Source organism: Pteropus alecto, unplaced genomic scaffold (assembly GCF_000325575.1).
Source record: "Pteropus alecto unplaced genomic scaffold, ASM32557v1 scaffold7, whole genome shotgun sequence".
NCBI lineage: Eukaryota > Metazoa > Chordata > Mammalia > Chiroptera > Pteropodidae > Pteropus > Pteropus alecto.
In genome coordinates this window covers 61,750,991-61,777,537 of record NW_006494614.1, presented here as the reverse complement: position 1 = coordinate 61,777,537, position 26,547 = coordinate 61,750,991, and the positions used below count along the sequence as shown (strand labels likewise).

The window sequence follows — 26,547 nt, the reverse complement described above, 5'->3', positions numbered from 1 at the left end:
GACCTACGACCAGCTGGCTTCCCTTGGTCAAGGGCATGGTCAGGCAGTTCATCAGGGACCTTCCAGTTGGTTAATTCATTGCAAGTCCAGCAAAGAACCAGAATGACCCACTTTAGGGACCAGCTACGCCCACGTGGTACTTGATTGGGGGGGGGGGGACAGGTAGACCTAGGAGGGTCTTTAAATATTTCTTCATGGTTGGCAGCACCTGCCTTCACTTGCCACCTTGCTGCTGTGAGGTTGGGTAAGTCTGTTGTGTGGACTGGAAGGGATCCTGGCTCCACCTCTGCATACTTGGACATGCTCTGTTTTCTGCTACTCAGGCGAAGAGGATGTGATTGGATGTTTTAGACACAAGTCATTGGAGATTCTTCTGTATCGAGGTTGAATGCTCATTGCGCGAGACTATTGCAAGTGACCTTATTATATTTTTAGCTACATGACACAGGCCTGGCAGTATATCCAGTTATATCTGCCCATCCAGCTCAGGCCTCTAGCATCTGCTGCTGAGTGTGAACAGGTTTGGAGGCCTCGTGGCAGTGGGAGTTTCAAACTCCTTCATTCCTTGGTCCAGACTGGGACCTCCCTTCCTGACTACACCCCAGGTCCCTCTGTCTGGGCATCTGGTTCACTGTGGCTGATGCTCACAGCTATCGCTGCCCTATTCCTTCTCACCAACACCCTCCTGCCCTGAAACCAGGCAGCTCAGGACCTGGCAGGTCCTCCTGGCTAACATGGAGGGTGGGGAGCACACACAATGGTCTGACAAGCTAGACACAGGTATTCCTGCTTCATGCAGAACTAGCCCAGAGGCCAAGTTGACATGCCAGGCTTTCTCTCACCGAGAACTTGGAGTTTACTGCTGTGGCCCAGACAGTCAAGACCCCTCCCTTAGCCATCTGGTCTTCTCCCTGATGATGTCTCAGGGCTGGTTTTGAGTTTGCGGGTTGCCTGTTGCGAGGTTTTCTTGCCATTGCGAGGTCACTTTTTAGTGCTTGTGAACAGTGATGGAGAGGATCAGCAACCTGCTCAGTCCCTTTGTCATTTGGTGAACTTGATCACAGGAATCTTGGAATTTCCCAAGTTCCTTATGATCATGGCGTCTGAGCAGCCCAGAGTTATGACTCAGAGCTTAGAGAAAGGAGTCATGTTCTTTTGGAAGCCTTTTATTCTGTCCACTACTTTCGTGTTCCAGTTGTTAAGAGTGCTGTGGGAGTGTCCTGATGTAACCCTCACCTGGTTCGAGGAGGAAGTGCTCCAATTCATAATTCATGGTCCATCCCAGTGTTAACATAGGCTAACCTCTCTCTTTATTTTTGGGAGAAGATCTGGAATGTAATTTGGCTGTGTGTTCTCAGAAGCATTTAGAGAATAGAAGAAAACCACAGTGCCATTAGTTTGCCTGATACTGTAATTGGGAATAAGAAGTGTCTGCTCTGTCAGCTACAGCTTGGTGGCCTGCAGGCTAAGCCTTCAGGGGGTGTGGGTGACCAGCAGCTGTGCAGCAGAAACAGTGCTATTGCAGGAGACAAATACTCTACTCGGGTTCCCTCAGCACCCACACTGTGGCCCTGTGCAGACAGATGCCTGGCTCTGCTCTGCCCAGCCCTGGTGTGGACAGGTGCTTCTCAGGGAGCAGAATCAGGAAAGGGGCAGTGGACCACCCAGGACCTGTGTGGTGGCCCCTGAGGCCTGAGCAGCAGACCGAGAGGGCCACCAATGTCCTGCTCCTCCCATGGCCATGACAGGGCCCGTGGCCCAGGCCACATACCTACCCATGATCTGTGTAGAGAAGTCAGTGCCGTGTGATCCAGAGCTCCTCAGTCCCCAGCCCACTGTTTGGAGCCAGGCTTCACCAGACACTCCATCTCCATGTTTGGGGTTGTCCTGTGTGCTGTAGGACATCGAACAGCATTCCTGGCCTCCTTTATGATGACAACTCAAAATGCCTCCAGACATGACCAATGTCTCCGGGACTTAGTCACCTGGTAGAGAACCAATGGGTCGGAACCTGCACCTCCATGCCCCAAACAGGGTGCCAAGTGTTGGGGACACAGTAAACAAGTGGCATGGTCTCAGGCCTGCACAGCTTACAGCACAGAATGGCCCGTGAATAGGCCGAGGTGGCCTTCCCATGACCCTCAGAGTGCCACATCAGGGCATGGTGTGTCCCCAGTGCAGCAGGAAGGTCAAGGCTGAGACAGAAGCAGGTGCAGTTGCACCTGTGGTGCCCGGCTTGGCTTGAGTGATGCTTGGTCCAGAGCCTGCAGGGTTAGGACGGTGGGCAAGGTTGTATCCCACTTGTCTCCTTCTCTATTTGGGAGGATCATCACCCCTAGAACCTGAGCAGAGACCCAGGGAAGGGGACTCCAAGATGGTGCAGGCCTGTGGCTCCTCGCCAGCCCTGGGGGGCCATCTCCACTGGCTTCTGGTGGTCAGGAGGAGGTGATGGCTGTTGTGTCAGCAGCAGCACTGTCTGCCAAGGGGGTCAGGAGCTTATCAGGAGGGAGATGCTTCCCCAGCCCCCACTTGCTGAACCATGATCTTTGGGGAGAGGGTCTGAGCATTTGTAGCTTTCCAAGCTTCCCAAAGGATTCTGATGCTGCATCATAGTGGCTTCTCTGTAGCTGTCATATGCTGCATAACAAATATCTCCTTTTCCAACCTCTTGGGCAGAGGAGTCCAGAGAAAATTCCCAAGGAATGGGAGTTTAAACAGCTAGCTGTCCTTTGCGCTTTAATGAGGAAGTGTTGAGCTATCTTTTTTTTTCTATTGGTTAAGTTTTTGAGGTATAATTTATGTACAGTCAGCTTTTAGTGTGTGTACATTTTTTTTTTTGCGTTGACCAATGCATACAGCTGTGAACAAGCACCACAATCCAGATATAGAATGTCCCAGCACCCTCAAAATCTCTGGTGCTGCCCCTTCATAGCCAGTCGCCTATCCCCAGTCACTGGCAACCACTGATCTGTTCTCCATCCCTATAGTTTTGCCTTTTCCAGAATGTCAAATAAATAGCATCAGACAACATGCAGCTTTTTCAGTCTAACTTCTTTAATTCAGCAATGTTCTTCAACTTTTTTTTTTCACTATTGTTTCCCTTCAAGGAGCCTTTTTAAACATTTTTTCCTAACACTTCTCGTGAAATTTTAATACCACCGATGTACTGTTTATGTGTGCCATGCAGACATAGTAAGGACCGGAGCCCTTCCTCTGAGCCCCAGGGGCGTCTCTCGGGGCTTCCGAGCATGGTCAGAAGATGGCTCTGAGCGCCATGTTGAAAAAGGGCTGCAGGTGAGGAAGGTGATGGGAGATGTCCCTCAAGAGGCTGCTGTGGGAATTCCAGTAGGGCCAACATGGCCTGACCCCTGGGAAGTGCTCGGACTCTGGGTGAGGGGTCATGGGCTGCTGGACTGGGGTTGCGGGGGAATGAGAAAAAAGCCGATTCTGCTCCTGCCTTGTGTGTTACGGGCCTAAACGCAGTCTCGGGTCCTACCTGCTAATGGCTTGGCCCTGGAGCCTACTTCACAGAGCTGCTGTGACCACTCAGTGGACAACAGGTGCCAAGACACTGGCTCAGGATGACTGCTGTCCCAACTTGGGAGCCCACACAGCAAAGAAGGGATCCTCTGAGCCCTGTGGTGGACTAGCAGACCGCCCTTGTTCAGTCATTGAGAGTGGCTGCTGAGCAATCTGTGGACTGGGCTGGGAGGCTGGCGAAGACCTAGACCCAATTCCCGTCCTCTCCTCAGGCTCCTTCCAGGATCCAGGACAAGGATAGAGGCTGCCTGAGCCTGGTGGATGGCCCTCATCACCGTGGAGCTTCTCTCTGTTCCCAACATTCCACGGTTCTATTGGAAGGCACACTTCCATGGGGCACCATGGGCAAGTGAGATGCTTCTCGGAAACATTCTCTTAGAGGACACTCGGTGATCTCAGGGAAAGCACTAGTATGTGGATACTTGGTGCTGGCAGGGGGATGGAGGGGGTGACGGTGACAGAGGCATTTGTAAATGAACAAACTCTCAGAGCTTGGCTGTCTGGCTTGGGCTGTGCCCCTTTCATAGCGCTCTGATGACAGTGAGGAGGAGGAGGATGGTGGTACCGTGTCCCCCAGCGAATTGCAAGAAAATGCAGTGAAGAAGGCAAGGGAGACCAAGACGCTGAAGTTATACAGCTCCTGGAAGAGAAATGCTAGAATGTTGCAGACGGAGAGGCAAGGAGAATAAGGGCGACCATGAAGCCTGTGATCCCAGAAGGAAAGGGTAAGCATTTGGGGCAGCAGAGTTGCAAAAGATGACGTCCGCCAGTGGGGACCAGGCATATAACATAGGGACCCATTATGGGTGAGAAAGCGAGCATCCTGTATGCAGGAGCTGTTAGTACAGAACACATCTACACAAGTTGGCAGTGCCTGGTGGGATCTTGACCCAAAGAACTGAGCAACCCGGGCTGAGAGGAGATGCTGAACTTCTGAGAGACCCTTAAATCCCTGATGAGGGACATGAGATTTAACAATATAGTTCTTATTTAGATTTTATTTTAAAATTACATTTTTAACTTAACCCACAAGGTTTAGATTTGTAGAACTCCTTTTCTATGCTTGTCATGGGTCAGTTATGCTGAACACAGGCTAAACAGGACCCTGGATTGGTGAACACACTACACAACTGCACCTCGACTCCCGGGACTCAGAGCCCTCGCTCTGCTCCCCCTTCTCTTTGCCGGGAGCTTTGGAAACAAAATCCTGGCAGCAATGTTTGGCAGCCACAGGCTTCGCTGGTTCCACTTCCTTCCCCTGAGATAGTGGCAATGAGCCAACCCCTGCTTGAAGTGGGAAGGGAAAGGGAAATATAGGAAAAAACGATTCTGTCACACTCAAGTAGTGGCGGTTGACATGCATGGAACACTCACTCCATGCCTGGCTTTCTTCAGCACCTTTCGTGCTCCGCCTTACCTGATCATCTCAAACTTCCTGTGGGATCGATACTATGGTTATCACTAGTTTACTGACAAAGCCGAGGCTTGGAAAAGTTAGGCAACTTGCCTGATACAGTAAGAGGCAGGGCAAGGATTGGGATCAGGTCCTTATTACTCTGACCGCTTGGGGCAGGGCGGGTGGGGTCTCCTTTGGATCGCCAGCTGGCATGGTGGTAGATTTGCTTTCCTGGCTCTGAACCTTGTGCAGGTGTAATCACATGAACATTTGCGAGTCTGGCTTGTTTGCTTCACCCATGTTGTGGGCTGCAATTGTGTTCTTTTGCGTTATCATATAGTGTTTATATGAATATGCCATACATTCTTTTTAAAAATCTTTTCTTCTAAGGATGGACATTTGGGTCATTTCCAGTTTGGAGCTGTTGACAAACCATTGCTGAGAGTATTTTTGTCCATGATGTAAGCTCTCATTTCTCTTAGGTGTATATTGGGGCAAGGAACTTCCTGGTCATTGTGTATTCATGTTTAGGTTTTGTAAATACCGCCAAAGAGTTTGCCAACATGGTTGTATCTATTTCATGGGCAATGTATGGGGGGTTCCAGCTGCCACCTCCTCAAAAACTTGGTATTGTCAATCCTTTTAATTTTAGCCATTCCAGGCAGGGATGGGGACAATGATGAACTATTCTTGACATGAAAGGGCAAGACAGTGTTCCAGTCTTCTATGCTATAGCAATGTTTCAGTGGGCTCAGGAGAATTGAGACAGCATAGAAGCCAAGAATGTTCCATGGTGGGCAGAAACAAGACAGCTGTAAATAAAATGCTAGGCTAATGACGAGATACCTGGATAACTGAGAGACCAGTGATGACATTGTTTATACACACACATGCAGGGGTGGTTTGAGATATTTAGCAGCTAATATGGTAGGGGCATTATCCAATCAGCATGGGTGCTAGCCAGGAGCACATGCACGTGTGTACTGGCTGGAAGCTCACCCCTGCTCATAGGTCATGATCTTAAATACCTATCCGGACTGAGCAGAACACAGCACATTGGGGTATTAGGCATCAGGGCTACAGTTTCTTATGACGGTTTGGGCAAAGATCAATATTTAGAGTATTAAAGTCAGCATGAAAATACTGACGTGGGGGAAAAACTGTTTCCAATAAAAACAAATTGTAATTTATGATAAAGGAACACACAGAGGCAGAAAGCATTTGGTATTATGAGAATGTGAAGACGTACATCCTGTTTTCATTTCAGCATCTGCCCAGAGCGCACGTGTGCACGTGAGCGAGGGTGGAGGAAGGGGCAGAGGAAAAAAGGCTAGACCGTACAGAACTGCACTGCGACCCTCGGGATGACAGCTGTTTTGAATTCCATAGCCTTTTAAACTCCAGGTTGCTCAAGAAACACTCATATCTCTCCAAGTCACAATTTGAGCTCATTGGTAGGGTTGTCAGATTTAGCAAGTGAAATGCGGGGCGCACGGTTAAATCTGAATTTCAGAAAAACTTTAAGTACAGGTATATCTCACGTCCTGTGTGGGATATACTCATGCCGCAATGCTTCGTGGCTCCCTGAAAGCAGCCCCTGGCCGGCGTCCGCAAGTCCCTACAAGGCCGCTGATGTGCGGGTCCCACCTCCTTCTCTCTTTCCAGGGTACAGACCCTCCAGCTGGGGCGTCCCACGGACCCGCAGGCCTCTCGGTCGGAAATGGTGAGTGGGCTTTCCCAGTCAAGGTAGGTGGTTTTCCCAGGCGACGCCCACCTTGGCTAGACCGCAGGGCAGGACAATATGGGCAAGGGTGAAGGTCCGACCCGCAAGCTTCCCACCTCTGCTCGGACCCAAAACCACCCGCCCAGCTGACCCGCTGACCCCTGCCGCTAGGAGCCAATCAGCCACCAGGCAAATGCCTAGAAGGCAGCGCCTGATTGGTTCTATGCAGACCAATCAGCGGGGCGGAGAGGTGCACGCAGAGGGGCCGTCGGGCCGGAAGGACGGGGCCTCCGAGAGGCGGGCGGGCGGAAGAGGAGGAACCTGGGGTCAGCCAGTGGGAAGAGAGAGGAAGAGTGGGAGTGGATGTGGGCGGCCTGCGGGTGGAGTGTGTGTGTGTGTGGGCGTGCGCGCGCTACTCCACGGGATAAGTGACTCGTGTATGAGGTAGCCTCCGCTTTTGTCACCGCATCATGATGAGGATCACCTCTTCTATCACCACGGTCGTATCTGAGCTGCGACAGGCACTTCCGGGAGCCCTCGGGTGTCCGTTGGGTCAGCGCGCACTCAAACCCTGAGAGCGTCTGGACAGGCACGTGCATCCTTGAGTCCTGCACGCTGAGCCACGGATACCACTCCTGGAGGAGCGCTAGCATCCCAGTCACCTGGGCTGGCCCCAGAGCCCCCGAGTCACCCTGTCCCAGCACTAGCTTGTATCACATAGGCAGGACAGAGACTACACCTAAGCACAAAACGTAAGCGCAAAAGGGCAATTTGGGTTCACTGAGAATATCAGGGGTAGGGCTTCAGGCATGGATGTATCCAGCTGCTCAAGGAGAGTGGTCAAGGACTGCTTGTCTCCATCTCAGCTTTGCTTTCCTGTGTGTTGGCTTCCTTCCTAGAGGCAAGATGACCACCAAGACCTCTAGGGGCTTACAAACTCAACAGAAAAGGGAGATTCTCATTACCAATAATTTTAGCACAAAGTCTCAGAATGCGTTTCATTGGACTGACTTGGTTTATGACACCAGTTTGAGCCAGTTTCTGAGATGAGGGGGGAGGTTCCAGCTCACTTGAACTGCAAGGACTGAGATGGGTGTGGGCACCCCGCCACTGAGGAAACTGCAATACTGTCATTACCAGCAAGGGGCTTGGATGCTGTGCTGGGCAACATCCCACATCCTCTGTGTTCTCAAGTATTAGCTGGTGAGTTGCTCTCAATGACCTGAAACTATTGCTGTATGAAATAGCAGTAATAATTATTATGATGATAATGAAACACAAACACTTGTATTATTTTTATGGTTTCCATCTTACAAAATACTTTGACACATTTCATTTATGCCCACTGGAGACTGCATATGACCAACATTCTAGCCATTTGTGGGAGGAAAATAAGAAAGAGTAATAGAGAGTGTGTCCTTCCAGAGACAAAGCACCCAGGTTTTTATACTGGAAGGAATTTCATTAAATGTACAGTTTTGACAGTGTTTTCCTTCAGTATTCCAAGTAATCTCAGGGGTATGTGATAAAACACCATAGGTGGTGTGGTTGGCAGCTCCATGTCTTGGAAAGTTCTCCCCAAGTTGGAATGTTTCTGTCCTTCCCGAAGGGCCTAGCACAATTTTAGCTGGAGTGCACCTGAAGCAAGTAGATTTGAGAATATAGGATTCCATTAATAGCATTCGGGAACCCCCAGACTTTAGCACATGAGCCGGAACACATGTGTTTCTGTTGTCACCCATTTCCCCTCTCAGGCTTAGAAGGATGACCCCTTCCACCTCTGGGGGTTAATGATATGAGCCAGGCCCAGGCCCTCACCCTAGTATTCCTGCCTCCAATTTATACAAAGCTGGGAACTTTCTGAGCCTTCCTATTCTTCTTTTCTAGGAAGAGCACATTTCAAACCTTTGGGAAAGAAGTGTGCCTCGCAGATCTTCCAGTAAGGAAAACAAACTCTTTGCTACTTTACCCGAACCTACACACATCTGTGGGGTGGGGAGAGTAAAGAATGTGGGTCTAGAAGTATCTCATGAGAGGATGTCTGTGGTTGTAGGGGCCATCACTGAGCCCCCAAAATCTCTAGGGTCACCCACTGCCAACCCCTAACTCCCAGTTCCTTACAACATTCAAGGCAGGGATTTAGGAGGCCTTGAGAGAACCAGGTGCTGCCCCCTAATGTTCCTGCTGTGGACATCAACTCCATCTGTTCTGGAAAGGATGACTTCCCCTCTCCTTCCCATCTTTGGGTCTGGTGAGGATTACGTGACATGGATATGGAAGCCTTTGCAAATGGCAAGCACTGTGGGCAGATTGACACATAAGCACAAAAAGAGCAATCATCTCCCCACTAGAGTTGGTTGTACGTCCCCATTTTCAGAGTGGAGACTGAAGACTTGCTCATGGTAATATGGTAGTAAGTGGTTATAAATCCCAGAACACTTAGTCTGCAGGCTCTGGCGGTCCCCCTCTAAATGACTTTAGATGGCCAGCCACAGTGGCCTGCCTTTTTCTGAGCTGCAGTAGTGGCCAAGGCCCAGTTCTTGCCCCTGGACACCCTGTCTCAACCCTGGCTCCCTTTGAGCATTGATTCACTCTTCCAGAGAGTTCCTTGGTTCACATCACAAATGCAGCATCATATTCAATTTTGTCTTTTCTGGCTTTTACTCAGATGTGTCCCGTCCCCAGTGCTGTTCACCAAGATCCCATCTTCTGTGAGTGCCAGGCCAGATTTGGGGGCCACCTGCCAGTGCCCAGGGCTGAGGCAGCGCTACCTTACTGGGTCCCTCTAACCCTGAGACCTCAAAAGCAGGTAGGTGATTTGAACCAGGGGTTTTTCACCTGGGTCCAGGGTGAATTTCAAGGGATCAGTCACCCTTCAGAATCATAAGTATCATATGAATGAGATATTAAAATTCATGGGAGACAGTTTGTGTGTTTTTTAAAAACCAGATTTCTTTTAAAAACAAAATTTATGGAGTTAAGATTGACATGATAAACTGCACATATGTAAAGTGTACAGTTTGCTAAGTCTTGACATATGTATACATTCATGAAACTACCACAATCGAGATAATGTATGTATATACAATCCTAAAGAGTTTCTTTATGTCCTTTTGTAACTCCCATCTAACTCTCCCTGCCATCACCAGGCAACCACTGATCTGCTTCTGTCACTATAGTTTACATTTTCTAGAATTTTATATAAATGGAATCATATAGCATGTACTTTTTTTGTCTGGCTTCTTTCACTCGACATGGTTAATTTTGAGATTCAATCTGTGTGGTTGTGCGTATCAATAGTTTATTCGTTTTTACTGCTGAGTAGTCCTGTTACATGACTAGACCACAATTTATCCATTCATCCAGTGAAGGACATTTGGGTCACTTCCAGAAGTTTTGTCTAATACAAATAAATCTGCTATGAACATTTGTGTACAAGTCCTTGTATGAACATACTTTCATATTTCTTGGGCAAACAATCATATTTGGAGTGGAGTTGCTGGATCATACGATAGGTGTGTATTAAACTTTTTAAGAAGGTATCAACTGTTTTTCCAAAGCGGTTGTGTCATTTTACATCCCCACCAGCAGTGCGTAACGTTCTAGTTTTTCCACATCGTCACTAACACTTGGTTTGGTCAGTCTTAATTTTAGCCATCTTAATAGGTGTGTATCTCATTGTGGTTTTAATTAGTAGGTCTATTATGACAAATGGTGTTAAGCATCTATTCATGTTTTTGCCATCTGTATGTCTTATTTGATAATGTAAGTATTTGTTCAAATATTTTGCTCATTAAGAAAAATTGAGTTGTTCTTTAATTACTGAGTTTCGAGAATTCTTTATGTATATTCTGGATGCAAGTTCCTTATCAGATATTCAATTTATTAATATTTTCTCTGTGTCTTTGCCTTGTCTTTTTATTCTCTTATTAGTAGCTTTCAAAGAGAATAAGTTTTAAATTTTGATGGAGTCTAATTTATCAGTTTAATTTATTTCTGGATCTTATGTAGGTATGCCCACTCCCAGCACAGTAATGGATCTTGCATTCTAAGCATTTCTAAGAAATTTTTGCCTAACCCAAGATCAGAAAGGTTTCTTGCGTGTTTTCTTCTAGAAGTTTTATAGTTTACAGTTCATGTTTAGGTTAGTGGTCTATTTTCAGTTAATTTTTATATGTAGCGTTAGGTATGGATTGAAGTTCTTTTTTTTTTTTTGCATTTAATTGTCTAGTTGCTGTAACATCATATGTCGTAAAGACCATACTTTCTCTACTGACTTGTCTTTGCACATTTGTCAAAAATCAGTTGTCCATATGTGTATGAGTCTATTTCTGGACTCTGTTCTGTCCTGCTGATCTAATTATCTATTTTGATGCCAATACCATGCACTCTGTCTTGATTACTATGACTTTACAGAAAATTTGGAAATCAGGTAGTGTTAGTTTTCCAATGTTGTTTTTCCTTTTTAAAAGCTGGTTGTTCTAGGTTCTTTGCATGTCCATGTGAATTTTAGATTCTACAATTTCTACAAAAATGTCCTGCTGGGATTTTGATGGGAATTATGTGTATAGATCAATATGAAGAGAATAGTCTTAACAGTATTAAGTCTCTTGATCCATGAACATGGTAATCTCTATATTTATTTAGGTCTTCTTGAATACTTCTCAGCAATATTTTGCAGTTTTTAGTGTACAGGTATTGCACATATTTTGTCAGATCTGCCATAAGTATTTCATATTTTTGATGATATTTTTAAAATTCAATTTATAATTGCTCATTGCTAGTATTTAGAAATACCATTGATTTTTGTATTTTGGTCTTGTATCCCACAATATTGCTAAACTCATTTATTCTAGTAGCTTTTTTGTAGATTCCATCAGATTTTCTACATAACGATCTTGTCATCTACAGACAGATGGTTTTATTTCTTCCTTTCCAATCTGTTTGTCTTTTATTTATTTTTCTTGCCTGACATGCCAGCTAGAACTTCCAGTACACTGTTGAATAGAGTAGGGAGACAAGAAGACATCCTTGCCTTTTTCCTGATCTTAGAGGGATAGCATTTGGGTTTTCACCATTAACTGTGATGTTAGCTCTAAGATAAATGCCCTTTATCGGGCTGAGGAAATTCCCTTCATAGTCCTAGTTTGCTGATAGCATTTATCAGAAATGAATATTAGATTTTGCTTGTGTCTATTGAGATCATCATTTTTTTTGTTGTTTGTTAATATGATGAATTACATTGATTGGTTTTCAAAAGTTAAACCACTCGTTCCAGGGATTAATCCCATTTAATTATGATGTATTATCCTTTTGATATGTTTGATTAGAATTTTTGCATCTGCGTTCATGAGAGCTATTGGTCTGCACTTTTCTTGTAGTGCCTTCCTTTTTGTATTAGGGTAATGCTGGCCTTGTAGAATGAGTTGGAAAGTATTCCCTCATTTTCAGTTTTCTGGAAGACTGTAAACTTGGTAATATTTCTTCTTTGAGTATTTGGTAGAATTTGCCAGTGAAGCTTGGAGCTTCATTTGTTGGAAAGTTTTTACCTACAAATTTTTATTTAATAGATAATGGAGCTATTTGCGTTATCTGTTTCTTCTTGAGTGAGCTTTAGTAGTTTGTGTCTTTTGGGGAATTTGCCTTTTATGTCATCGTTGTCATATTTATCGGCATAATGTTGTTCATAATATTCTCTCATTACTCTTTTAATATCAGTAGAATCTGCAGCGATGCCATCTCTCTCACTTTTTTTTTTTTAAATTCTAAAAGGGTCAGTGGCTTCCAGATAACTAGATCATACTGTTTTAGGTAGTGATCATAGCCTCAATCTCTCTCATTGGTCATTGTATCATTTAAAAGTTGGTCAGGGTAGGTATTATCCTATCCCTTTGGCAGATGGGAAAACCGAGGTCCAAAGAGGGACAGGGGGTGTCTGGGGTTATACAATCAGTCCATAGCAGATCAGGGATTAAAATCTAGGTCTCTGGTTCTGAGTCCAGCGCTTTCTCCACCGAGTCATGCTGTTGGGCACCAGGAAGGAGGTGACCCTAAGCACGATGGAAGGAATACAGAAGTCAGAGTGCCACTAGGTGACTGCCCAGTCTCCGAGCTGGGCTCCTTGCCTACATCTTCTCTAGCTCTGACTTCATTTTCTGATCTGCAGCCCCGTGAGTTTTAGAACCGTGGATCAGGTCCTGTCACTCTCCCGCAGCTCCTCATTTCCCTCACAGTATGGACCACACACCCTGACACAACCCCCAGGGTCCTTCCTGATCTGGCCCCAGCTTGGCTCCCCAGCCCCCTTTCCACTTGCCCTACAGGCTCCTATTTCATCTGAGAGAAGGTAATAGGTTGCAAGTACAGAAACTGACCGAGAGTGGCTTCAGCTAGGGTCTTTGGTAGAGAGAGGATTCTTCTAGGATTGGTTTTATGGCTTAATGGTGTCTTCAGGACCCAGATTCTTTTCATCCTTCCACTCAGAGTGTTGGCGCTGTCACCTCTAGTGTTTCTAGATGGTGGCCGCCAGTCTCTTGTACCTAGCTGTGCATGGCACAAAGTAAGCCTTTTGTGAGGCCCTCTCTTTTTCAGGGGGCTATAGAAAGCTTGTTCTCCCATCCTCTCTTTCTTATCAGAGATAAAATATTCCCAGACACCCTAGTCAACTTCTCTTTCATCTCTTTGACTTCATCCCAGACCCTTTCCAAGCAAATGGTGGTCCCTTGGGACTGGGCACTTTGCCCCTAGAGCAAAACTGGGTTCTTTCAACAAAAGAGAGAAAATGATTGCTGCACGTCCAACCCATAAGGTCTGCCTTGTGAAGTTAGTTCTGTTATCCACATCCTTGAGGGCTGTCACACAGGGCTCTCAAATCTCCTGCCTTCTCCACCTAGCCAGTCCACTATGGCCTGGCTCAGTGACACTTTCTCGGAAAGCCTCCTCATCATTGGAATGCTCTCCCAGCTCCTGCTCTCTGGCATCCCAATGTTTATTCTTTTTCATGGACAGTGCTGTATAGTGACCCCCCTGAGGGCAGGATGGGGTCTTATTTGCTTCTAGCACAGTGCCTGCCACAGAGCATGCACTCATCAAGCGCTTGGTGTACTGGGTAGAACTGGCCAGTGTCCTCATTCCACTGGGCAAAAGGGTGACAGGCAGGAGGTGTCCATGCCATGGTGGCAAGTGGTGCAGAGGTGAGAGATGGTCCTGAGTGCTCCAGGCCTTGTTATGCCTTCCCCTTTGCATGAGCCCTCAGATCCCTCAGCCCATCTGCAGAGTCATCTGATCTCTGCAGCACATCTCACTCAGATTGTCTGGCTCTCCTGGCAACCATGAGAAGTCAGCAGGATCACGAGTCTTCCTGGGATACAGTGCCAGGAGTGGATTTCTGGATCAAAGATTGTCCATTTTAGACTCTGATCAATATCAAAATGCTAGCAGAGTCCTCTTTATGGCTGAGAACGCTGAGGCTTTGAGGGGCTAAATGTTGTGCCCAAGGGCCACTCCTGGAGGCCACCAGGGTCAGGACAGAGCCAGGTCTTCTGGCTCAACCTGCATGTCCTACCCTGGTGCCACATGGAGTCCCACTACAGAGGTACAGGCAGTGGGTAGTGAGGGCAGGGGGAACATAGAGGTGCTGGTGCTTCCTGCCCTGAGAATGTCATGAAGGGGTGACCGTGCTCCCTCAACCAGATGGTTGGAGGGAGGGATGTAGAGAGGAGTGCTCCAGGCTCTGTCCTTGAGGCAAGGTTGTCTGGGGCGTGGCTCCATCTCCCTTTGGGCCTTCTCTTCCCTTCCTCTCTGTCAGATCGAAAAGACGGTCCGGGTTTATATCCCCGAAGCCACCAAGGCGTGTCCCTGCTCACGCCACCGCTTCGGGGGTCGCCTCCCGATGCCTAGGGATCAGGCCACGATGCCCTACTGGGTGCCCCGGGTCCTGAGGTTTCACAAAAAGGTAAGAAGGAGGCTCTCAGAGCAGCGAGGCCTGAGAGTGAGGGCGGGCTTTCCGAGAGACCTGGAGAAGAGGGGAAGGGGGTGGGTTCTTTTCCCACAGAGGCTTCCCTTGGTGTTCTGTGGGGGAGGGGTCCTCTGAAAGCCATGGCTGAGGGCAACAGAGTGCAGAGGCTGTGTGTGTGGGAGGCTGCTCTCTGAAGAGAGTGCCGGTCTCTGCTGCCTCCTCGCTCACCATCTCTCCCGCTGCATCTCTCCCTCCTCCTCCACCTGGCCCCTTTCCTCCACCTCCCTTGCTCACCTCACCACTTCTTCCTTCTCACCCTCTCCTCCTTCACCCCCTCCAGTTCTGTCAGCCTGTCAGAGCGTCCTGTGCTTGTAGCCTCAACCCTGGCAGGCCTAGAGGGTAGTGGTGGGATGGAGGGTGCCCAGGAAGGACCACTGCTCTGAGTTTCTGTTCTCCCTCTTTGCTCTGTCTGGCATCTCCAGAGCTCTGGGTTCCAGGACAGTGACTGCAGATCAGCCAGGTCCAGCCCTCCTCAGCTTAGGGCACTTTTTCCCCCATGTATGTTCTAGGTAGTAGTTATAGGCTTCTTTTCTGCCCTGGGTCCCATTCCAGTTGTTAGTTTACTGTCATCAAGTAGCAAACTGTCCCCAGAATGAAAACCCAGAAGACTGTTAAAAGGAGACCAGGGTTGGCATTCTACTCTGGCCTGACCCCTTAGGAGGTTTCCAGGCAAAAGTAATGGCTCCCCCGATGGTGGATCACAGGGGCTGACACATTCGCCCACACGCTTTTCTTTCAGGTGGTGAAAAGGCAGCAGAGTCTGAAAGGCATCCAAGGTAACTCAGCATGCATGAGTCTCATCCCATCTCTCTCTCCTGGGAAAGTGGGGTCTGACGGGGTGGGGAGACTTCTCTAATCCCAGACACCTGTGACACAGAGAAGGCCACAGACTGGCACACATAGCACTTCTTCACTCTTGCTCTCACCAGGCATCACTAATCACCCACCGTCTTTCCCCACTGAACCCAGGGAAGCCTCAGACTCTACCAGTCTATCACCATTGGTTCTCAGGGTGAAACCATTTAAAACCTTTTTTTTTTTTTAAAGTTCTAATCTTCTTTAATTCATGACATAATACTTCTAAGTTGTATGTATATATATTTATGACATAGTATGTATATATATTCATGCCATAATACATATTCCTACATTATATACTTATGACACACCATATGTTCATGACACCATATTTATGCATGTATTCATTACACAGTATTTTCATACATTCATGTTTGTGACCTAGTATATATACATTCATATATTCATGACATGGAATGTGCATATTCATTTGTTCACAATGTAGTATATATTCATGACAGCGTAGGTTCATATATTTATACGTTTGTGACCCAGCATACACGCGCGCGCGCGCGCACACACACACACACACACACACACGTACGTAGTTATTCACATCATACTAGGCGGTGGAATCTACACCTTGACCATTACTTTCTTTGTTTCTAAAATGAGTAGGTGGATTTGTTCTTGAAGACACTTTCTGGTACCAATGGACAACACATCTGCTTTCTCTGTGTTGCATGTGAGCGAAGGAGTGGACATGTTTTGTGGGCTTGTATCACATCCTCCCCTTGGTGTTCTGTAGCCAGAGTCTGTGTATGAGTACCCCTTAATGGACTCTGTAAACACAAGAGGGAATGGATGGATGCTGAGAGGTTGGATGACCGATGCCAGGGTTCCTGTGATAGGCGAGTGATTTGAGCGGCTTTCTCAGAGACCAGGGCCGTGAAGCTGGGTGGGAGAGTGCTTGGGAAATGAATGACCACCACCCCACACGCCCACCTCTTCATGCTGCAAAAGATTCACATTTTCCTGAATATGGAAGTAACACAATTAAGAGGAATATAAATTGTCACAGCCTTTGTCATTTGAAGTTGTCTGTCAAATTTCATAACGTGCATAATAACCCTTAATCCAGCAAGCCCAAATCTGGGTAATATCTATAGACACTCCCACGTGCACACCTGTCTGCAGCAGTGATTGACTTGGCAAAACATTGGAAGCAACATAAGTGTTTCTCAGTGGGAGGGGTGGACATCAGTGGGGGTGTATTTGAAATACACTTGCTGCCTGGAGTGTACAGCTGTTAGGGAAGATGAAATGGACTCCCAGACACATTGTGACATAGAAAAACAAAAACAAGTCTCTGTAGTCCATACTCTAGGACTCCATTAATGTAAATTTAAAAAGCAAAAGCCCTGTTGAGGAATGGATGGGGCCAGGTGGTGTGTGGCAGAGCTGATGACCCATGTGGACAAGGGGAGAGCGCAGGGAAAGGTCCCCCAAAGACAGACTGGGGAGGATGCAAGTGAACAAAATAAAAAGCAATACATTGGCTCGAGTTTCAGGTAAAAGAGCTAAAGATCACTTTATTTAAGGAAAAAACATCTATGGCCATGCTACCCTGAACAAGCCCAATCCCGTCTGATCTCAGAAGCTAAGCAGGGTCGGGCCTGGTTAGTACTTGGATGGGAGACCACCTAGGAAGACCAGGTGCTGTAGGTGTAAAAAAAAAAAAAGGGGGATTGTAAGCTGGCAGGGTCCCTGCAATATGTGAGGTCAACCAAAGGTTGTCTTGCCTAAAAAATAAATAAAAATTAAATAAATAAAAATAAAAAATAAAAAAACTCTGTGCCAGTAAGACAAGGAGAAATTCCTCTTCCAACCATAAAATCACACATTTATTGCTTCATTTTTATTGATTGTTTTTGGCTTTGAATAATACTTTGCATCTTTAAGTAAAACTAAAAGCTCAGTTAGTTTATAGCTGAATCATGCGCATCAGCTGATACATTGTTAAAAACCAGTATTAATTTTTACTGCAGCCATTGTTTTATAGTTCAGGCTATTTATATTAATGATGTTTCAAGCCTCAAACCCATTCAACTTACTCATAGGACGGGACTGAGAGCCCAGTCTCATTGTACAAGGAGGATTAGCAGGTGTCTCTTCTTGAGCTTCAGACATAGGAACTTAAATATGTGTTTCTCTGGGCCTCATATCCAGCTGATTTCTATTTTAAAGAGAAAAATCCATATTTTTCATCTTGATTTTCCTTGTAAAGAGGAGCTTATATGCTTTTCTTCTCTATGCGTTTGCAGTAGAAATTCTTATAAGTATATTTATTATATTTTGTTAATAGTGCACCTTTTTGTCATAGAGTGTACATTTTATAATAGCATATTAATAATATAATAAAAAATGAGATATAATATCAGGAGAGCACAAAGAAAGTCTCGAGAAACCTAGAGAGTAGCAAGGAGATGGAAACAGTGGAATCCTGTTGGTTGTGGCTGTTGTTAACTTTTTATTATGGGAAATTTCAATTACTCAGATAAACCCCATGAACCCATCACTCAGCTCCAATCATCAGCTCCTCGTCAACCTGGTTTCATGTGAGCTTCACTCACTCCATCTCCCCCTCCAAAAAAAGAGCAAGGAAAAGATTAATGTGGAGCAAATCCCAGCCAAATACCCGGTCCTTTCATTCATAAATATTTCAGTATGCAGCTCTAAAAGATGAAGACTCAGAAAACAGCTATGAGGCCCCGTGATCACCCTGGAAATAAGTAAACTGCTCTCTTCATCTCATGAGTTGGCTCAGCTCTGCACCCTGGGGCTGTGGCAGGCCTTGCTGGGACGCTTGGTTTCCTGCCCTGGGTTCTGGAGGGTTCTCTGGTGTGCAGTATATACACTAATGATAGACTTGTCTTCACACCCTGCCCAGGCCTGATTCACTTTCTCCATCTAGAGACCCCCCTGGACTCACGCTCCTGGTACAACCGCTGGCGGATCTGCTGTGACGGACACCTCCTCCTCAAGTGGCAGCAGCTCCAGGCCCTTCACCGGGATGGGCCACTGGCCCTGGAGAGGGGAGCGAATCCCCAGGTCCCCCTCCTGCCCCTCAACCTCAGCTTTCTGACCTTCCTCCAGGCTGTCCTGAGGGTCATCGTAGTCATTCGGTGAGCAGAGGTGACCCTGGGCCCATCTCACTCCCTGGGCTGCTTCACCCAAGGCTGTTGGGCTTTAGTTGCATCAAGGATGTGGGAGACTTGGTTGTAGTTCAACAAAGAGTGAGGAATGGATGGGGCCATGATCACTATTATGTGGTTATCATTGTCCACTATCATACCCAATGCAGGTATCTTATTCCAGCAAGATTAATGGAAGAACAGTGCAGATACATCAGAGCTGTTGGTGGGGAGTGGGGCATTTTGGGACCACCCAAATATTTCCTTTTCCCTGCCTCAAGTTCTAAAATCGCCCTGCCCCTGAAAGATCACTGGTTCCCGTCATGTCAGGGTTGAAAGTGGCTCTTAGAGCCACCTTGCCAAGCCAGCCCTCTGGGGTTCGAGCACATCTTTGGGCTGGGGACCTACTGCTGACCCCCCAAGTCCTTAACCAACCATCAAGGCTCGATCTTGTAAAGCCCTTACCCAATCTGGCCCCCATCAGCCTGGCCCCCACCAACCTGGCCCCAGCCTTACTTTTCTCACCTGGAACCCTGCTGAGTCCCTCCCCCAGGAAGCCTCCAGTGTGACCTTGAGGTTTCAAAGCAGGGCCTCCCTTTACCAGGCTGCTTTCTTTAGTCTCCTCTGGAAGAGCCTACCTCCTCTTCCTCTTCTAGGCTTCCACCCCACCACCCCCAGTTCACCCATTCTTGGTGAACTGGTGTAAATACATGTAAATACACAAATATATGTAAATAGAAGACATACAAATACATATTAATATGTACATGTATGTAATTCTAATTTACACATATTGACTTGTTTGCTTTTTAATTGTCTGTCTCTTCCATGTAAATGTAAGAGGAATATTCTAGAAAATGTCCAGTACCTGAAAACAATTGTTAGGTGTCTTTTTCCCAGTTTTCCAGTTGTTTATGGAAGGTTAGCTTTGTCTTACTCTGTCACAGGCAGAAGTGAAAGTCCCTCTCCCCTGTGTTCTGCTTCTCTGTTCTCTTACCGTTGTCTTCCCTGCCTCACAAATGACCCTATGATGCACATTCACTAATGAGTGACCTGGGGTGTGTCCTCTCTAGGTCATGTGCTCCCAGGAAAGGGTCCATTAGCTTGGTGTGACCTTTGAACAGAGGAGGGTAGCACCGTGAGATTTTCCTTTTTTGATTTTCATGAAGATTCGTCTTTCTTTTTATGTTTGCCAAGTCAATGTTAGATTTAGTTGGCCTCCCCATACCCACTCTGGGAAGAGCAAAGATAGAAACTTGACTGTTAGGCAGGTGGGCAGAGTAGGCCAAAAGGAAAATCGCTGACACTTTTATAGGAAGGGTTTGCTTCTGAGTCAGGCCCTTAGGACAGAGGTGCAGGCACCAGCCAGCTGTTTAGGAAAGATATCTTGCCTGGCGGGGGTGCATGTGGGATGCTCTGTGAGATACCTCAAACTACACCACTGGCTTATCTGAGAAGCTTCCAGCTGCCCATCCGTTGGCCTGGAAGAGACTTGTTAGAATCACGGAGGCCTCGGGAGAGCAGGTGAGCTCAGAAGCTGTCCAACGGGGATCCCTGAAGAGCAGGAATTAACTCAGGCGCTTGCCTTCTCCGTTGGACCTGCCCGTACCTTCGTTTCGTTTGATTCCTTTCCAAGTTCTGCATAGCTGGGACTCTCCTCCTCATTCTAGGGGGAGAGAGCGGACTCTGAGGGGTTCAGTGACGGCCCGAGATCCCATAGCTGGAAAGTGAGCCAGCTGAGACCGCGCCCTGGCGTCACCTCACTTCACCTACCTCCTGCCTGGGCTCCTGGGGACTGAGTGCACTGGGGACCTGGATGACATCCCCCCTCTGCTGCAGGAGTACCCCCCACTCTCTTCCCCATGGAGGCTCTTGGGGAACGGTTTCTAATAACTGCCTTTCTCTTTGCTTTCCAGCCAATTTTTTTGGGTTTGAAGTTGGAATCTTCAGCTACTGTCAAGAACATCCTCAAAAATGCCAGTCATAATCAAGGTCTTTAACAAACGTCATCAAATCAGGAGGAGTCTGTGATAGCCACTATTTTCTCAGCTCACATAATGCACACCCAAGTTTCAATCTAAATTATTTATCATCAAGTGATTCTTAGTTGTAGCAGGGTTACTGTGAATGGGTTGAGATTCTGTTATGAATGTGGTCAATAAATGTTATTTGTGAAACTCTAAAGTGGCCACTTTTTTATTCATAATGATTTTCCTTTGTGAGGGAGTGACTTCTTTCTCTACTTCTGTGTCCCTGTGGGATGGAGGCCATCTCCACATTTCTCTTCCTTCTGCTAAGGACAGCAGACCCCCTGGACGAGGGTCCTGAAATGGTTTTAGCACGTTTCATGTGGGAATAATTTTAAATAGCATTTAGATCAAGATACCATTCACATACCATAAAATTCACCTTTTTAAAGTACACGATTCAGTGGTCTTTAATATATTTACAAGGTTGTGCAATCATCACCACAATATAATTCTAGACCTTTTTTTTTTTTTTTTTTTAAATTTAAATCATCCCCTAAAGAAACCTGTACCTACTAGGCACTCACAGCTCCTTCCCGCCTCCATCAGCCGCTGGAAACCACTAACCTACTTTTTAACTTTTCCTATTCTAGATACTTCATGTAAATGTAACCGTATAATATGTAGGTCTTTTATGTCTGGCTCCTTTTACTTAGCTTAATGTTTACAAGGTTCACCTACATCGTAGCAGGTATCAGTGCTTCATTTTTTATGGCTGGATAATATTCCATTATATGAACAGACATCTTGGTTACCCATTCATCAACTGGAGGACCTTTGGGTTGCTGCATTTTTTTGGCTATTGTGGCTAGTGCTTCTATGAACATTTGTGTACCAGTTTTTATGTGAACATGTTTTCATTTCTCTCGGGTATGGATCTAGGGATGCTGGGTCATGCAGTAACTGTTTTAATGTTTTGAAGAGCTGTCTCAGTTTTCCACAGTGAAAAAATGTACCATTTTATATTTTATGTTCCTGTCAGGGCATGAGGGTTTGGATGTCGGCGCATCTTCATCAACACTTGTTACTATTCGTTGTTTTGATTCTAGCCATCCTCGTGGGTGTGAAGTGGCATCTCATGGTGGTTTCAATTTGCATTTCCCTAATGACTAATGATGTTGAACATCTTTTCATGTGCTTCCTGGCTATTTATATATCTTCTTTGGAGAAATGTCTATTCAAACTCATTGTATATATTTCAATTGTATTATCTATTTTTTTATTGTTGAGTTTGTGTTTTATATTATTCTGGAAAGTAGATTTTTATCAGAAGTTTCATTTAAAAATATTTTCTCTTCTGTGAGTTGCCTTTTCACTTTATTCTTTTAAATATATTTTTTAATTTTTTTTTCAATTACACTTGACATTCAATATTATATTAGTTTCAGGTATACAGCATAGTGGTTAGACATTTATATAACTTATGAAGTGATCTCCCCAGTAAATCTAGTACCCACCTGGCACCATACATAGTTATTACAATATTATTGACTATATTCCCTAAGCTGTACTTTACATCCCAGTCTTTTTATTTTCTTGATGTCCTTTGAAGTATAAAAATTTTTAATTTCGATGAAGTCTAATTTTCTATTTTTCCTCAGGTTGCTTGTGCTTTAGGTCATATGGGCATTTCTAAGAAACCATTGCCTAATCCAAATTTACAAAGATTTACCTATGTTTTCTCTTGAGAGATTTATAGTTTAACTCTTGCATTTAGGGTTTTGATCTACTTGAGTTAATTTTCTGTTAACTTTGATCTATTTCGAGTTAATTTTGTAATGTTTGTATATGGTGTGAGGTAGGAGTCCAGGTTTATTCTTTTGCGTGTGGCTATCTAGTTGTCCCACATAACATTCTTCAAATGATAAAATTATAGAAATGAAGACCATCCATGGTTGCCAGGGGTTCAGGAGGGAGTGAGGTGGGAGGGCAGTGGGTGCGACATTTCCTTGTGATGGAAATATTCTGTGTCTTGAATTTATCGGGGTTCTGGTTGTGATATCACACATGGTTTTGCATGCTATTGCCAACTGGGGCAACTGGATGAAGATCAACATGGGATTTCTATTGTTTCTTATAAGTGCAATGATCTTAAAATTAATTAGAAAAGCAGTAAATTTATTTTGGGATGTTTCGAGAATAGAGACAAGTACAAAGGAGAAAATAGAAACCACTCAAATACCCCATCCTTAGCTAACCTGTGTCACTGCCCTGGCAGGAAGGAATAGACAGATTCCCACAGGAACTAGACTCTGGAAGGTGTGAACTGGGGGTGTCCACCTCAGAGACGAGAAGAAGAAAGAGGTGGGAGTCTAGTCTGAAGAGGGCTGGGTGCCTCAGACATGCAGGGTGAAGAGGGCTGTGGTCACTGGGTCAGTGGCTGGCCTTACAGAGCGTTTCGGGCACACCCTTCCTTTTGAGCTGACTGTCGTGGAGGGCCTCCAGGTTTCCCTTGGGAAGGCATAGCTGTGTTCTCCTGGGGTACATCTTCAGTGGCCCAAGGGGTACATTAAGCATAATTCATTCAATCAGGAAATAATGGTGCCTACTACGTGCCACACATTGGGGAGAGAATGTAAGAAGATGGGCCTAACCCCCAAGTTGTCCTCACGCTGATGGATTATTGTAACACGGGGACAGTTGGCATTATGAGTGAGGTATATGTGAGCTTTGGGGTGGAGGTAAAGAAGATGGGCCTAACCCCCAAGTTGTCCTCACGCCGATGGATTATTGTAACACACGGGGACAGTTGGCATTGTGAGTGAGGTATATGTGAGCTTTGGAGTGGAGGTGCAGGGGACACTGTACACATCACATCCTGCTTACATTTCCACGTTGCTCCAAGGACCAGCAATCCTTGACTGGGGTGATCTCTGGCTGCGGGAGCCTGTGCAGGGACAGGCTGGGCGTGTGGGGGAGTGACATCCTTGAGAGCAGCTCTCAGTCAATGATTGGTGGGAGGCGCGGATAAACACCCACCCTCTTACCCCACTAAGCTGTGTTCTCTTCTGTCTCCTGGACGTCCCAGCAGGACTGAGTCCCAGTTACCCACAGTGGGTACCTTCTTGGTAATATTCTTTGTCCTGGCTCTTCAACTTCCCCATGTGGCTTTCCCACTTCCTCATGGGGCTCCCTGAATTACCTCCCAATAAAACACTTTCACTCAATCTTTGCCCTAGGCTCTGTTTCAGAGGTACCTAAGATAAGACAAGGCGTGCTGCCTATGTCTCGAGGGTCAGGGAAGGTTCTTGGGAGCAGGACTACCTGAGCTGAAACTTAATAACTCTGATTATCTTGGCCTTAAAGGGTGAGGTCAGTGTCTTGGCAGAGCAGGTGGCAGTCTGGTGTATACAACTTACAGAGAAAGCTCATGCTTGGGAGGGGACAGGGATAGAAGATGGAGCAGGGACCAGATGGTCGGGAGGCCTTGGGAGGTTTTTAAAAGGTCATGAGTGCTTCAGACTTGCATTTGGGAAAATCCAGCCACTATGGCTGAAGCAAGTTGAATGGAATTGGCGAAAATGAATACTGGAGACCCACTTGGAGGCTGCAGTGGAAAACTTGGCAGGGGACAGCGATGTGTGGGATGATGGTGCCTGGACCGGGGTGGCAGCAGCCGTGGCTTTCTTCCAGGTATGGAACAGTATTTGGCTCTGTCATTCAAAAATCTGCCCAGACGTGCTCCAAGGGTGTGGCACAGCCACTGTTGTTAGTGCAGTGACGGCTTTGCTGCTGGGGCCCAAGCGGGACATGCTGTGGTACCAGACCTGAGCTTTCTTGAAGCTGCCATGAAGAGCCACGAGAGGGCACTGTCTGAAAGTGTCTGGTCTGGGCCCCTCATAGGAGCCAGAGAAGGTCAGATCTGCAGGCCTCTCGGTCGCCCATCTTGGCCCCGGTTTTGCCCGCTTCCTCCTGCTGCTGCCGATTGCTTTCCCCAGGTGAGGCCTCAAAGTCTGCGATCTTCCAGGCAGAATGTGTTCCTAGCAGCTTCAGGGGTTTGGGGAAACCTCAGACTCGGGTCAGGAGGCGCAAAGAAACAGCCCCCCGCTCCCTGCTCTTTTCTCCCCTTTCCGTCCTTCTCTCCCACACCATCTACTGAGCAATGACCGTGTAGTACAGCTCACCCAATAGAACTTTTTGTGATGGAATGTTCTAGATCTTCACCATTCAGTATAGGAACCACAAGCCACATGCGACTATTGAGCACTTGAAATGTGGCCACTAAGGACCTGAATTTTAACATTTATTCCCTTCAATTTAACTTTAAATAGCTACTTTAAATGGCTGGCACATTGGGCAGCGCAGATGTAGCTCTGTGGCTGCTGCCCTTGCTCTGTCCTTCCCACTGGCTGACAGCACCATAGGGCCCAACCAAGGTTTCATGGCCTTCTAGAATGTTCCCTGACCCTGGTTACAGAGTTTGCTTTAGAAATGCTCATCAGCTTCTTGCCTTCTGCTGTGAGAGTGAGGGCGGCAGCCTCCCCGGTTGGTCTGTCTTCACTTTGAGCGCTCAGCAGGTCCCAGGCACACTGATGTTTACAGTGGCCTGCTGGGTGGGGCGATCCCTCACCCCTCTACAGTGTGGGGACCCAGGTCTCGAGAGGGAGGCAACCTGCTGCCCCTTCCCATGCCGTGAGAGCCAGGGCAGCCCCAGCGCCCTCTGTCCCAGGGGCCGCTTCATCTGGGCCTCACCTCATCTCGGAGAAGCAGCGTCTCTGGTCGTCTGAGAACAAGTCTGTCTGCGGCCTGCCCAGGGACCAAGGTCAGCACAGCGATGGAGAAAAACATCCTTAGCAAAAATTATTCTGGAGAATGTGGCCAAGCTGCCGCCATGGGCGAAAGCAAGTGCAGCGAGAAACACCTCAACATTCATGGACGAGGACACCTCTCCACCTCCGCCAAGACTCTGGCTGTCTCCTCCCTGTCCCAGACCCTGTCCCAGTGAGTGACGAGGGACAGGACAACAAGCTTTCCAGTACTGTGGGGAAGCGCAAGGAGCAAGGGGAGCATGGGGGACAAGGAAGGGGACACGTCTTAGGCGTGGAGTCTTGAGAGGCTTCCTGGGAGTTGGAACCCGAAACAGAGAATGAGAGTATGCAGCGGGCAGGAAGAATGTTCTGAGCAGAGGAAGAACAATTCTTTGGGGGTGAGGATGGAATACAGGATCTTTTGGTGTCAACGGTGTTTTAAAATGTCTAGCTTTATAGAGTGCAAACAATGGCCCCAAACTACGGATCAGAACTGGATTCCTGAGGCTGGAAAGCGTTCTGCTGAAGGTCAGAATGTCTCTTTCAACTTCTTGCCAGGGAAACTCCCTAAATTCCCCTTCCAGAAAAAGTCCTTTCCAGCCTATCGAGAGCGGGTCCTTTCACTGGAAACCCATTTCCCCGGGCTTCTCGGACAACAGCCAGCCTCTTCCTGCCAGAAGAGATTCCCATATTTGATGAGTTTCTCCGGACGAAGCAGACCCCACTGTGTGTTTCAGGTGTGGGGCGACTGGCTTTCCGGTTTAGCGAGTACTTGGCTCGTCATCCGTCACGAGAACCCGGCCACAACTGTCAGCTTGGCCCGAGATAACTGGTGCACGGAGCAGCTGCGAGCTCTCTGCCCGTGCGGTTAGCCCGGAGATCACAGAGGTTAATGGTGCTTTCATACTTGACAGCAACCAAGGGCTCCCTAGCCAAGAAATGCAAAAATCTGAAAGGAAAACAGTCTCAGATCTCTCAATAGCCACTGAATCTGCAGTGATTTCAGGCTAAAACGAGCTCCAAGTGCTTCTGCTCGACATTTGGCAGAGGAAGTAGACAGTATCCAGACTTCAGAAACACACAGATTGGAGAACTAGCGTCCAA

General features: G+C 46.8%; 1 protein-coding gene and 1 pseudogene across 6 annotated transcripts; both read left to right on the top strand.

Moving 5' to 3' along the window:
- Window positions 1-6: 6 nt before the first annotated feature.
- Window positions 7-20,852, top strand: CUNH16orf95 (chromosome unknown C16orf95 homolog). Of its 6 annotated transcripts, XM_025042857.1 has the most exons (9): window positions 7-3,950; window positions 4,068-4,265; window positions 6,602-6,659; window positions 8,547-8,598; window positions 9,328-9,468; window positions 14,467-14,613; window positions 15,416-15,452; window positions 18,425-18,659; window positions 20,585-20,852. In XM_025042857.1, exons 2-9 carry the CDS (start codon window positions 4,238-4,240, stop codon window positions 20,601-20,603), a joined length of 717 nt encoding a protein of 238 aa, XP_024898625.1. In that variant the 5' UTR covers window positions 7-3,950; window positions 4,068-4,237; the 3' UTR covers window positions 20,604-20,852. The 6 variants fall into 6 exon arrangements, with proteins under 6 accessions (XP_024898625.1, XP_024898624.1, XP_024898623.1 ...); XM_025042856.1 differs by lacking the exons at window positions 7-3,950; window positions 4,068-4,265 and having other exon boundaries at window positions 5,143-6,659; window positions 18,449-18,659; XM_025042855.1 differs by lacking the exons at window positions 7-3,950; window positions 4,068-4,265 and having other exon boundaries at window positions 5,143-6,659.
- LOC112474687 lies at window positions 17,084-17,202 on the top strand (annotated as a pseudogene).
- Window positions 20,853-26,547: the final 5,695 nt, after the last annotated feature.